Source organism: Melanostigma gelatinosum (assembly GCF_949748355.1).
Source record: "Melanostigma gelatinosum genome assembly, chromosome: 7".
NCBI classification, from domain to species: domain Eukaryota; kingdom Metazoa; phylum Chordata; class Actinopteri; order Perciformes; family Zoarcidae; genus Melanostigma; species Melanostigma gelatinosum.
Genome location: NC_136640.1, coordinates 4,289,631 through 4,304,033, shown reverse-complemented (window position 1 = coordinate 4,304,033; position 14,403 = coordinate 4,289,631). Strand labels below are relative to the sequence as shown.

Sequence of the window (14,403 nt, the reverse complement as noted above, 5' to 3'; positions counted from 1 at the left end):
AATTAAGCTATGATGAGTTTTCACTGTTAATTTAACATCTCTATTACATGTTGATGCCTCCATGACCAAGTTAAGCAGATGAGACTGAGGACAACTATGTAGAAGAAAAGATGTTCACTTTGTCTAATATGTAGCTTGACAGAGTTCTCATGTGTGTCCTGGTGTTCTCATGTTTCCTTACCTCCTCATCCCTCACTCCCTACCCTGGTGTTCTCATGTTTCCTTACCTCCTCATCCCTCACTCCCTACCCTGGTGTTCTCATGTTTCCTTACCTCCTCATCCTCACTCCCTACCCTGGTGTTCTCATGTTTCCTTACCTCCTCATCCCTCACTCCCTACCCTGGTGTTCTCATGTTTCCTTACCTCCTCATCCCTCACTCCCTACCCTGGTGTTCTCATGTTTCCTTACCTCCTCATCCCTCACTCCCTACCCTGGTGTTCTCATGTTTCCTTACCTCCTCATCCCTCACTCCCTACCCTGGTGTTCTCATGTTTCCTTACCTCCTCATCCTCACTCCCTACCCTGGTGTTCTCATGTTTCCTTACCTCCTCATCCCTCACTCCTGTAACTGTCCGTGCTGGATCCGTCCCCGTTGTTTTAAAAAGCTAAATAAATGATTAGCATGACGTCATCCAGCTAGCCAAACCTGTCTGGTGTTCAGCTAGTACAGAAGCTTCATGTACTGCTTCCCTTTCCCGCGAGTCTGCTGTCTGATTGTGAGGTCAGGCTGATCTGATATCAGCTCTTTGGCTGCAGAATCTCCTCAAAGTTCTCCTCTCAAACGGGTCTTGAGGAGGAGTGCTCGCCTGTAGAGACTTCTCCTGACGAGAACGCGCAGCGAGGGGGGCCTGATCGTTCTGCCCCAAGCTGAATCTATTTGTGGGCTAAATTGTATGTCACTCATTTATATCTTGAATCAGCAATTGGCTAAACTGCTTCATAGCCCCGCCTCTTTTGGGCCAAAACGATCAGGCCCCCCAAGCTGCGCGTTCTCAGAGTGTCGTGCACACAGACAGAGAGCACGAGCAGAGAGCACACAGGCGGAGAGCACGACCAGGAAAAGTATATATTTTGCGCAGATATCATACTTTACACACATTACTGGGTACATTCCATAGTTCAAAAACACAAATATTGACAATTTGTATAATTTATGATCATTTTATTTATTTTTTTCCTTTTTGTGTGGCTCATGGTGGGGCCATGCCCCATGGCCCTCTATTGACCAGCCGCCACTGCATCCACACGTTGGTCATTGTCTGCTTTCAGATGATCCTGGAGTCCAGAAGGAATAATTAAGGTGGAGGTGGAGGGGTCGGGGGGTTCACATGCTGGACCTGGGTGTGAACGTCGGAGGAAACGCATTGAAATGGGAGCGGACGAGACACGCTGATCAAAGCTGCGGCCGTTTGACAGAGGAGCGTCAAAGCCCGCACAGCTGAACGAGACACTACAAAGGAGACAAGCAGGCTCAGATTCTTCAAAGGGACACACACACACACGCACGCGCTCACACACACACACACACACACTGCTGCCTGTCTTCTGACTGTCACTTGATCATCAAGAGACTCATAAAGAGACACATGGACTATCAGGGTCAGTCTTGTTGGAGGAAGAAGTGGAGGGGGGGGGGGGGGGGGAGTATTCATAATGTTTTATTTTTCATAAAAGTATTTAAATGTGCAATACTCCAAGTCGTGTCCTAAATTGGTGGTAGTATACATCTAATTACTGTTTCAACCAAATAATAACTACCGTAAGTTTTGATTATGTAAATGCGGGAGAGATCAAGGCCAAGTGCTTTATGTTTACTTCAGCTAGATCCACCACTTACACACACGCCGACACATTTACGAGTTTTAAGTATTAAGTTCTCACCAACATGCCCCATGAAATCTCTCCAGCAGGTCCCTAGTTTAACATCCACACGCAGCTGTCTTTCACTGAAACGTTCACTTGTTCAGTCGTTCTATTTTTAGACTCTTGCTAGATTTCAGCTAAACCAAATGAAATGACGGTGTACAATGTCCATGAGCATACGCCGAGCCGCCAAACACACCGGGCAGTGTGACTGTGGGCCGCTGTGTAGTTTGTAACCCTATAGTGTGTATGTTTGGGTACATGGAAGGAAGCAGGTGGGTGGACGGGTGTGGATGTTTAGGAACCTTCAGCCGAATTCAATTTCAGTCACACCCCATTGTATATTGTTGAGAAGTAGGCCTATTGTGTAGGGTTTGGTCATTGTTATCCTTGTCTTTTTTTTAAATGTAAGCTGCTGTGACAGTACAATATACAGCTGGGCTTAATATAATTAATCAAATGGATCTGTCCCTCCATCTATCTGGTCAGATTAACGTAATACTTCCCTCCATTGAACCTCCTGCACGTCGCCACAATCTGCTGACTGAAAACGACAGACGACAGGCTGACCAGATTTAGTTTTAAGAGAAAAGAAAAACAGAAAGGAGGGAGGTCCTGAATGCATCAGCTGTGTGTTTTGTGAGCATGCATATGAATTCTAAAAGGTCAGAGGTCAGTGGGATGCAACAGTTGGCACGAGAGGGATTCAACGGCGGAGGCATATGGCGCTGAAACAGAACCCTGACATCCTCGGCTCCTTGAGTTCTAGATCAGCATTTTTAAGTGTTTTTGGAAATTTTTATAAACCAAAGTAATCGACATTAGGATCTGTATTGAAAGTAGATATTTGCAACGTTCTTTATCCACTGGTCTTACAGTCACAAATCCGCTGATATCAATTTACTAAAGAGTTTCATGCCATTGATGAAGTTGTTTTCAGGTTTATCTAATATTTCCCATCAGCGTTTCTTTCTTCTTCCAGCCAACAATGTCAGACCGTCACATGTTGAGCAATGAGCACAAAAGAACAGTCCTCAGAGTCACACCGCTTGTATTTCTGTCATTTTATTACAACGGTGTTGTTCAAACAAAACATCTTTTTTTACCTACAAAATAAATGCCAGTTTAACACGCCACATACTCGGTACGGTGGCGATGAAACTAATTTACAGGACCTACATCACGCGCCAGCACAGATCAGGGTGCTGCTTCCAACGGCCCACCAGTGCGTAACTCATACATGCATACACACACATGTTCTGCTTACAGTAACATGACCTGGTTTGTTTTAAGAGGTAGGGTCCATCCCCAATTACAATCAAAAAGCTCTTTCTTTCACCAACAAAACAAAATAGAAAAACATAGAAAAAGAAAAGTAAGAAAATAAGAATACAATCGTGGACCAAACATAGCCAGCGAGAAGCTTCTGGTCCAGTCTGTGTTACGTTCCCTGACTCAACAGTTCCTCTGTCGTAGCTACACAGTTGTTCCCAGTTCTCCCATTGTTTGCAACTACATGGAGCCACTGCCGACCGGTTTCCTTAATATTTCACGCCGAGCGGGCTTGCATGGTTCCTGATGCATGCATGTCGCCACTTCCTGTGTAACCCAGGCTTCTACAGAAGGTTATTTAGGCAACGTGGTCGGCTTCTGTGCTACAAGTGAAATGCTGTTTTCCCACCGTTGTCCTACGTTTAGGTGTTAAACTCAACAGCTTCGAAATAGTGATCTGTCGTTTTTGCATAATGTATAAAATCCCCGGCGACAGAAATAAAATATCACTCAACACTTTTTGGAGGTGAAATGCCGTTTGAATAAAATAAAAATAAAACATTTCTTTGGCTTTGACGTTGATTTGAAGCCTCGATGCAACGAGGATAACCTCTCATGTTTCAACTGTCTGCTGCTTTTCATACAACAGAAAGTATTTCAGCAGCAGATGTTAAGTTGAATGAACAGCTTGTGCTATCTATCAGATTGTCACTGTTGAGGAAAGTCACCATCAGCCCACGTGTCAGTGTGTTGGCTGTTGAGTCGAGTGCAACCACGGCCCCGTGCCTGGATAAGGCAAGTACCCAGGTCAGAGGGGAGTGGGGGATAAAAACTCTTCAGTGATACTAAAGTGTGGGTCCCTGCCCTTTGACCGGGACTACATCATCCACTGTGCACCACATGCATTGTACATAGTTAAAAAAATGAAAACAAAAGGGGGTTTAAGGGACTTGAATGACACCATGTGGCAAACAAGAAAACACTTTTTTTGTCAAAATTCTTTCACATCACATATATTCATCAGATGTTTGTAAGATACTCATTATCTATTGAATAGAATAATAACGGATCGTGTTGCTGTAAAGTCCTGCCTCTGTCAAAGAGACAATGAAATTCAAAAAATCTGGGAGGCTAAACAGTCACCAACCACTCAGGATGGGCCCAGATCCTTTTGGTGTGTGTGTGTGTGTGTGTGTGTGTGTGTGTGTGTGTGTGTGTGTGTGTGTGTGTGTGTGTGAGCTGGCAAAAGTACCATATGAGGGTCATGCATGCCAAGACCCTCACAAAGTGCTACTGCCCCCTGTAAGGGCAGATTAAGAACTGCACATCAGCATCAGTCCTCTGCACAACTCACACACATCCTCTGTTCTGCTCGACGGTCCATTCCTGGTCGAGTGTGTCCCCCTGCTGGCGCCGTGTGTGTGTGTGTGTGTGTTCAGGAGCCGGTGTCTGGTTGAGGGTGAGACTTCTCCTCTGGGCATTCTGGCCCTCGCGGCTCAGCTCCTCTCCGAGCTCGCCCATGTCCATGTGGGGCAGGTTCTCCTCGTCGGGGTCCGCCGCTGCGTCCTCGCAGTACACGCACTCCCAAACACATACACCAGGCAGATATTAATACTGAAAATCTGACTTGTTTCCAGACATCTCTACGTGAATATGCATGAATTTGTCTTTTTAGATACACAGCATGTGCTTGGTACCGACCTTCACATGGACGGCAGCAGGCAGACCTCCCCTCCTCATCCAGGGGTGTTCCTCCACTAGCTCTCGCCGCTGGTCGGAGGAGAAGTGAGGCTGGCTCTTGTGCATCTGCCTCAGCCTCTCTTTGTCTTCTCGCAGAACCCTCTGAATGTCCCTGAAGGGTCAGGGGGAAAAAACACACACATTTGAAATCAGTCACAAAGAAATATATATAACATCAGACTGAAAGAAGGGCCTAGATGTTTAAAAAATACCTGAATACATCTGTTTTGTTGTATTATAGGCTGTTAGTATTTCTGTCTACCCTTAAAATAATGCGTAATCCCAGTCAGCGACTCACCTGGGTGGCATTTGATACGTCATCATGACCTTCTTGTCAGCATTGGCCATCAGCAGCCAGAGGGGCTCCTGGAGAACGTATCTGATGAAATGGTCTTCGTCGCCTTGGGTTGAAAGCTTGGTCTGCGACGGGCCGCCCTCAGAGTCTCCTTCGCCTCTCATCTTGGCTTTGGCCTTGTGGTCGTGTTCCAGAGAGTCGATGCTGCCAAAGTCTTCGCTGGTGTTGCTGCTCCCTGTACAACGGTTTAGAGAGAAGATAGAAACGGTCAAAAAGAATCCTTTTGTGGATATACTTTCTAAAGGAAATACTTTTTACACTAACCAATCAGAAACATCATGAACGAGGTCAACGTTTGTGATGTTGTCATGAGGTGAAAATACACAATGTGGACAATAATGCATCAGAGCAAACCATAAATGGCAATGCCTTAAAATGAAGAATTTAACCAGCCAAGAACACAGAGATACTGAGCAATGATTGTAGCTTCAAGTAAGAGATTCAAGAAATGACGGTCGCTGAAGGGTAGACACTTTAATGTTCCCCAGAGAGAAAAGAAACACGAGTCTTACATAAAAGCACTTTTGTACAATTCAGGTGGTAGAAAGCCGCTTACGCAGAGGACCTTCATGATGAGGTGGGTGATCCCCCCTTGCATCTTTCAATGAGTGTAGAGATACGAGAGATACGAGAAAAAAAGGAGGCGAAGTCACACATTCTTGTCTACGAAGCTGAAGCGGAGCAAGTAAAGCGTTTTAGGTTCCTGGGAATCAGAATTACAAAACAACCTGCATGGTTATATCTCCATCCTCAAGCTCAGAAACAGCTGTATTTTAAACATGTTAACTTCTACAGAGGCCCAGTAGAGAGCATCCTGACTGGAAACATTATGAACTGGCATGGAACGTGCACGGCCCGGGAGCGAGTGATGAAAACCACCCAGAATGTCATTAATGCAGCGAGATGCAGTGAAACCGGTGAGGTGCCTGCGAAAAGGCCAGTCGATGTTAAAAGATCATCAGGCTTCGACTCAAATCTTCCTACGTGCTGCATTGTAAACTTTTTTTTTTCCCCATTGTGTAAGATGAAGAGACTACAAGTTGCATTTCTTTGTGCAACCCTTTTTCGTAGAATGACAATAAATGAACATTGACAAAAACAATGACTGGATTCCATTTAAGCGGCTTCAGTTTCAGCGTCATGACTGACTGGGACACTTGTTTGGAACAGAGCCATTGTTAATGTTAGTTAGTAACACCTGTGCTTTTCTAAATTCTCCTGTGATGAGTCAATATACATTTACTCAAGTACTGTTAAGTGCAATGTGGAGGAATTGGTACTTTACTCAAGTATTTGCATTTCGTGCTACTTCATACGTTTATTCCATTCTAAATGTTTAGGTTAAATATTGTACTTTCATTATTTTTTAAATGACTAATTTGTTTTTACTTACAGCTTGAATTAGGACTTTACACAGAAACCTTTGGTTTCGTAACAGCGTGTTCCATCTTCAATCGTCCACTCGGTGGAGTGGGCGGGTCCAAAAGGTCTGGAGCCCGGAGATCTGATTAGAAGGTCAGTTAAAGCATCAGATAAAGCGGCATGTGTTGGTTCCTAGTTTCACATCTCGAGATTTACCTCTTGTGAGATTGAAATCATAAATTGCTTCAACATGTTGTCATTTGTGTACGTTATTCATCATCTTAGCCTTCATGCAGAGAATGTCGACTTCACGGCTCGAAGCTATAATTCACACTTGTTTTAGTATGTATGAAAAGTAAAATACATGTACTTTAAAAAGGACTCACTTCCATTTTTTGCAATCAAGCTACATTTTTTCTCAACTCCTCTTGCAAGCAGGCAAAACTATATCTGAATATATTTCTGTTCTGCAGTATTTATTGCAGCTCCCACCACAGATGTAAATAAATAAAACGGATGCGATGGCGCTGCCCTGAGTGGGCGCAAACTCACAACCCACGCCCAAAACAAAGAAACGGACTACAGGCGGAGATGCAGCACGGTGGAAAATAACTTTAATAAAACTCCTATGAAAACAAAAAACAGCAAAACAATAAAAGCCTGTACATTTGACAATATCCAGTGTCTGAGACTTTTTGAAGGCTAGTGGTGCGAATTACAGCTGCATCACACATAAACCAACAGAGAAACAAAAGCATTATAGTTTCACATAAGATATGGTTCATGTACTCGGATATTGCACGAAAATCAAACACAGATGCAGATGCTGAGGCGCACCGTATGTCGAGACGAGAAAGTAGCTTTGCATCGCAGTGTAATGTCCCTCCTGATAAACCCCGCCCACACCGACCCCAGACTCCGCCCACACCTGCTCGTATAAAAACAAAATACACTTTAAAAAGAGCGCGGCACATATTTTCACATTCAATTCAGACACAGATAATTAAAAACGGTTGCTTTTTTTTCTTTCGTTTTTGGTCCTAACATGTTAAGAAGCATCAGTTATTCCTCAGCGAGTTTGTCATGGTTGCTAGCATGTGTGGGATGGCGCTTTAAAAGCCCGACATCCTCTTAGATATTTAAGACAAGTTGGCGAGTAATAACTCACCGGTGAAAACACTTTGTCCAATAATGCTCTCCATTTGCACATTGTCATTTCAAAATAAAAGAAACGAAAAAATAAAGTGTTTAGTTCAATAAAAAGACAATTTAGAATTTTCTCTTTCCGAAAACATTCCAGTGTTCGAATTGACTGAGATTCAAACAGTGGACCAAAGGGCTCAGAGCATCCTTTCCTCCAGTCGGTCCTTCTCTTTCATCATTGTTTCCCGAACACGAGTTTCCTCTGTGGACTCGTAAAGTAGTCTGGCACATCGACGTCTCGTGATGAATTCTTAAAAAAAAAGAAAAACTGATGAAAAATACAATCTTCCCCGCAGTTCTGAGGCACACTGAGGCAGCGGGAGCGAGGGGTGTTGAGATGCACTTCTTGTGGGCGTTGTGCACATTGTTTTTAGGCATTTGGGGGGGGGGGGGGGGGGGGGTCAGACCTTTTAGTCCCCCCCCCCCCATTCTGTCCTGTCCACACCCACCTGTTCTCTCCGCTGTACTTAAAGCAGTTTCTGGGGGCGTGGTCAAACCACGCGCCCCCTCAAGAGTCCATACAAGCCCAGTTTTAAGTCCGCTCTGACAAAATTCACCCACTCCAAAAATTCAGTATTTTTTGTGGTCGGCCCGCTCCGTGCGAACAGCTCCTTATTAGTGTGTGCTAGTGAGTGGATGCTTCACTTCCCTTCCTTTGGCTGCGTGCTGCGATTCCACAGAAATGTCCCAAGACCGTGAATTTTGGATTTTCAGGAGGCACCATGCAAGAGCGATGCGAGGGCGAGGAGATAGTACGGGCGCAGGGTGAGTGTTTCCAGAGAGTATGGTTGAACCTGCTCGTGTTTGGTGTATTCTGCTAGATTCCCTTCTGTAGATGAGGGCGGCCGTCACCCCGTCTCCTTTGCACTCCTTTTCCTCCATACCGCACACTCCTTCACCGTGTCCTCTTGACCCCCGTGACCCCTCTGAGGGACCTCAAGCTGCTCTAGGAGCGGTTGTCTTTGGCCACGTTGTGGGCCATCCAGTTGACTTTGGTCGTCCAGCTCTCCCTCAGGGCCTCGTCGAACTTCTGGCGGAACTGCTTCAGGGCCTCCTCGTCTGTTTTACCCAGAGCCAGAGAGTCCTGAGGAGGAGGAGGAGGAGGAGGAGGAAGTGTTTAGGATGAAATGGACACAGAATCTATTCGATATTTGCAGCCAACTACTAATAAAATAAAAGAAAGAAACATAATTTGAGACTACTAATCCAACCAAAAGCATTTTTGTTTGTGAATCTGTATGAAGTCCTGCTGAGTAATCTTACTTTGAGGCATACAGCTTTGTACATTAGTCTACCTGGTTTGAGACGTCTGTCTCACTGCACTTCAATGCTATTAAGGCACTGATTATCACTTTTTTTTTACACTGCTGTGTGTGTGTGTGTGTGTGTGTGTGTGTGTACCTTTAAGTACTGGATGTCTTTGACTGAGGTGAGCTCAGGCAGTCCCGCGGTCAGCATGAGGGCAAACAGGGTGATGAAGAGGTTCCCGTTCTTCCTCAAGACCAGATAGGCTTCCTCACAGTACTGACGGAAACTGCAAAACCGACACAGACAAACATATTGAGAATAATGACGGTCGTGATGTTCCATCATATACGATTCCCTGTGATTGTTGTTCCTCAAACCCGATACATGTAATTGCTGTTATTTTCTTTATACGCAGTAATAACTCTGTGGATGAGGTAAAGCAGATCAGCGTCCCTGGCTAGTGGTGAACATGTTAACATTTCAGTTTGAATCCCATCTCACACTGTTGGTAAGAATAGGAGTAATCTAAGGAGCGCTGGACATCCTCACCGCTCCCACTGTGAACATACTGCAGGTCATCATATAGAGCGCACGTTTCCTCTTTCACGAGCTCTCCTTCTGATCTGGTACACGATGTGCTATTTACCACTTTTGCTGACGCAGCAATGCACCAGTGCCGTGCTTCTCTTTTCACATTTTTTGAGGATGCATCATTTTAGATCGAGCACCTTTAGGCTGCTCTTCCAACACACAGCTGTGAAGCTCAGCTGTTGGCTGACGAGGCAGTTTCAACGGGTTTCAGACAACTTCTTAAGCATTCAATTGAATTACTTTTGGTTCACAATGGAGCTGTACTTCTTTACCACACATGATTTAATTGTGGGTTCATGTGCACTATGTGTGGGGCGCAGTAACTCGAGTTCCATAAAGAGTTCCCGTTGGACGGGTCCCGTTTACTCTGCTGTGCTACAGTAATGAATGCAGCTCACGCTAACAGACTGTGAAGTCTGAATCAATCTGATCATACTATTCAATAACAATTTGAGTGACAAGCCAATTAGTAGCAACACAATCAACCGTGTCAACTTAATATAACGACAATAAAACATTTGAACTGTAGAAAAAAGGTCGCATTTCAAATTTGGCTTCGCTTTCAAATGAGTAGACTCCAGCAAATAAATGAAGAAATTGGACACAGACATGCTGAGCTGTATTTTCACAGGACGTGAATGTTTCACTTGGTAAAGACTCAGAGTACATCGACACAAAAAAGGTTTCATCAAGATATTATATTATCTTTAAAACATGAAAACACAAACAGTCTATGTGCTGTTTTAGAAAAGACAAGCTGTCATTTTTATGTTTCCAGTGTTCATTTGCAGGGAGAGCAGAAGAAGAGTGCAGAAGGGAGACGCATGTAAGGACGTCACATTTTAAACCCCACTGGTTGCATAGGTCTGTTACAGCAGTACCATCTCCCACCAGCAGTGGGCAGTAGAAGCTCAGTAATCATTGCTGAAGATAAAAGTGGAACAAACCTGCCAAATTTCTCCGTGTATCCCGTCTTGCCCTGCTGTATGACGTGGATGAAGTCGTGCGTGAGGATGAATGGCACTCGCTCCCTCTTGATGCCGAACTTGGACTTGAAGTTGCCCAGGATGTGACCGAAGTCGATGTGGAAGAGCTGACGGGACGACAAGGACCAAATCAGTGAGCGGCGAGGACAACCGGGGAAAAGAACTCAGGGAGTTACTGGGTAAGTTATACAGGTGAAACAAACGGTGCGCGTGTCCAACCTGTCCGGTGCTGCGGACCATGATGTTGTCGCTGTGGCGGTCTCCGATGCCCAGGACGTAGGTGGCTACACAGTAGCCTGCACAGGACAGAGTGAACTCCTCGATGGCCCGCTCGAGAGCATCACTGTCGATACAAAACACACACACAGAGGAGGCATTCAAGCACGTTTGTTTTCTGGATTCTCTTCTGAGAAAACCTCAAGTGTGTTTCCAAACGACAGGGAAAGTGTCTTTGGCCCTCAAGGCAGCTTTCTCACCCAGAGTTCCTCTCTTTGAGCCAGTTGAGCAAGGCATCCTTGTTGAAGGCGGCCGCTGCTGCCACGTTGCTGCTGGTCAGCTGGATGTTGGCAATCGTGTCGGCCGACGAGACCACCTCGATCAGCCCCGCGCGGTCACCTGTTGCTAGGCAACCGTACGGTACGATTCTGAACGATGGGCAGAGACGGAAAAAGGTTTAAACCGAGTCACTGTGAACAAATAGAAAACAATGTAATATCTAACGGGGGACACACGGCAACCCCTACTGATACACGTACAACACATAATAATAATAATAATAATAAATGGGGTGCCGAGGGGAGGGGTTTAAGTGCTTAAAGTATTTTTATTTTTATTATATTTATATACATATATATATATATATATACATATATATACATATACATATACATATATACATATACATATACATATACATATATATATATATATATAAAAAAATGTAATACTGTCTGTGAAACCTAATTTCTGTATCTATGTATAATGTCAATGTTTAAATAATACAAAATATAAAAAAATAAAGCCTCTTCACACTTATTGCCACAATTTTGTCTGTTTACATTTTCTAGAGAAAAATCAGTGAGCCATCTCAACGACTAGTTTATTACAAATACCACATTTCACATTTGGTTTACACTAGAAACACTCTGCATACCTACTGGAATAAACATCACATGTCGTGGCGACAGCTCCCGATTTCATTCACTTCAACATAAGAACGAAAAACATGATCCAAAAATCTGATTTGGGTCATTTGACCAGTCATTGTAAACGTAGCTTTGTGTGCGTTGCTGTAGATCTAATTCCAGCCGTATGTATTTATGAGATTAAGATATTAGGCTGTGGTTTATTTGTACATCATACTGTTACCACTGAGTTGAGACAGATGAGAGCATTAGGGTGGAGAACATACGGCGATTACGCGATGGCATGCAGATCACATTACTTTTCCTCATTCACGCGGATTTCTCTCCACAAGATGGCGGTATGTCTTCATTTAGCAGGACGCAGAATTATGTGAGCAGGACAAATCTTTTACCCTCCTCACTGATATAGTGGCCCCAAGTCTCAAATAACAGACAGCCATGAACCCAACGCTCAAAGCTGGCTCACTTTATAGATTTAATTCCTTTGACTAATGGAGACCAAATGCCACATCATACTAAACTTGAGAGGTGTTGACTTCGAATAAAGAAGAAAATGACGACAGACGGTAAGGATGTGTGCGATGAAATGCATCAGCAAGAAACCCCAGAACAAGCCCACGTCCACCACATCGTAGTGGCTTCATTACACGGGACGTCCCGTCACCGCGTTCGAACTCTGAACCCCGTGTCCCTGTAATCTGAAGCACCGTCCTCAAGCTCAACTGTCAAAACAGCCCCCCTCCAACGCTCGGCTCCAGATGTGTCGGCGCATGACGGAGCGAGAAAAGGGGGTTTGTGAAAGTGCGACAGTGTGGATTTGATTAGGATTTAATGCAGATATTGTGTGTGTGTGTGTGGATATCGAGGGTGTAGAAGGGTTAGAGGTCAAACTAGCATGGGGTAATTTAGTTTCTCCCCTCCTCTGCTGCACCCCACCAGAGCTTCCCCTTCCCTACAGAGAGCAGGAACAAACAAGCTGGACAATGTCTGTCTGTTTAACACACACACCCACACACACGCACACACACACGCACACAAAACTCACCTGAGGTCCAGATTAGCCTCCTTCCATAACAGATCCATTAACTTCAAAATCTGGAGGGTCAACATGTCTTGCCTTAGATCTAGGAAGAAGGAAATGCAAAAACTGATTTTAGTTGGAAGATGTAAAGTTATTTCAATCCGTCACCTTCGTGACAGTGCAGTATCTCTGCCCCTAACCCTCTTGTATTCCCGCCCTCTGGCCCCAGTCTTTGATTCCTACCATCGCCATTCTTGAAGATGATTCCCAGGGTGTCGCCCACCAGCAGCTTGTTGTTGTAAACAATCCAGAGTGGCTTCATCTTGGAGTCCATGTACCGACACCTCTCCACACTGACAGGAGAAGGGGAGGGAGGGAGAGAGAGAGAGAGAGGGAGAGGGGGATGACGCACTGCGAAACAGAGGATGAAAAAGTTCCACCGCATCCTGAAACCGAGTCGTCTTACTTGATGCCGGACAGCAGGATGTTGGGGTCCAGAGGGGAGTGAAGGTCCGACAGAGTCTCTGAGTAGCCGCTCTGCCTCAGACAAGTCATCATGGCCTCCTTGGTCAACATGGCCTCCTTGGTCTTACTCCGAGCGTTCTTGATGGTTCCCAGCTTGATGAGCTCGTTCACCGACTTTAGCTTACTCAGGGCGTCCACCTGGAACAGTCAGAACAACACTGAGATAATACTTTTGTATTTAATGGGGGCTTTTCATGGCACTCGATGTCACCTTACACACACATAGAATCACTCATAAAACACACAATACATCCAACAATAACACACATAACAGGCAACGGAGCAAAGCTCAACAATGAGTTGCGTTCCTTTGACTGAAAACAGTCGACAGAACCCCCGGAAATTCTTCATCCAAGTTTGAGACGACTGAGCTCATTCTCCTTTTACAGACCATGTCAGCATTGTGTGTGCTCCTCCAAACAGGAAGGAGGTCACATAAATGATGAGGAAGTAGGAGGAAGCGTCCACACGAGTGACTGTCAGAATGAACAGTGTAGGAGGTCAGGAGGGCGACGCCGTCGTCTCTGTGACGAGCTAAAAATAGAACGAATCTCGTCCTGACGGGGGTTGACAATGGACTATTCCGGTTCTCGTGTGAGGACTAGCAAAGTCTGAGGCAGTCTGAAGAGTCTGGAGGCAAAATGAAAAACAGAGTGAGAGTAAGCGCGTGTCCTACCTGTTTCTTTAGAACCTCAATATGAGGGATGCTGCCTCTACAGTAGGCCTCCAGGATGAGGGCAAACTGGACGGAAACAGCCGGCATGTGGATCTCCGACCTGTAGAGGGCGACAGAGCAGCCACAGTCAGAAGAGAAACCCTCTCGTGACTCAACTGGATACAAAGTCTTTCCCTTTCTCACTAATGCGCAACGTGCGTCTGTACATACCGCAGGTGCCAGAAGAGGAAGTGTCCTATCTTGCGGTTGCCCTGGGCACGTTCCAGCAGGAAGTGGGTGAGGGCGCAGTCGTAGTAGGGCTCGTAGCGCAACACCTGCACCAACTGTAGCAAGTACTGAGACAGCTCCTCCTCACTGGAGAGGGAAGGGACGGAGAGCGAGGGGAAGGCTTTTTATATCCCGTTTCATTTTCAA

The 14,403-nt window shown here is 45.2% G+C and overlaps 1 protein-coding gene across 1 annotated transcript in view; it reads right to left on the bottom strand.

Annotated features, from left to right (window-relative positions):
* Nucleotides 1-7,191: 7,191 nt before the first annotated feature.
* Nucleotides 7,192-14,403, bottom strand: part of pik3cb (phosphatidylinositol-4,5-bisphosphate 3-kinase, catalytic subunit beta) — a 41,815-nt gene continuing 34,603 nt past the window's right edge. Inside the window, exons 15-24 of the mRNA XM_079271310.1 lie at nt 14,200-14,343; nt 13,990-14,089; nt 13,255-13,451; nt 13,032-13,141; nt 12,813-12,891; nt 11,099-11,266; nt 10,842-10,965; nt 10,584-10,729; nt 9,199-9,331; nt 7,192-8,881 (exon numbers count right to left, since the gene is read on the bottom strand). Coding sequence (XP_079127436.1) covers nt 8,744-8,881; nt 9,199-9,331; nt 10,584-10,729; nt 10,842-10,965; nt 11,099-11,266; nt 12,813-12,891; nt 13,032-13,141; nt 13,255-13,451; nt 13,990-14,089; nt 14,200-14,343 — 1,339 coding nt within the window. The 3' untranslated portion in view covers nt 7,192-8,743. The remainder of the gene's footprint in view (nt 8,882-9,198; nt 9,332-10,583; nt 10,730-10,841; nt 10,966-11,098; nt 11,267-12,812; nt 12,892-13,031; nt 13,142-13,254; nt 13,452-13,989; nt 14,090-14,199; nt 14,344-14,403) is intronic.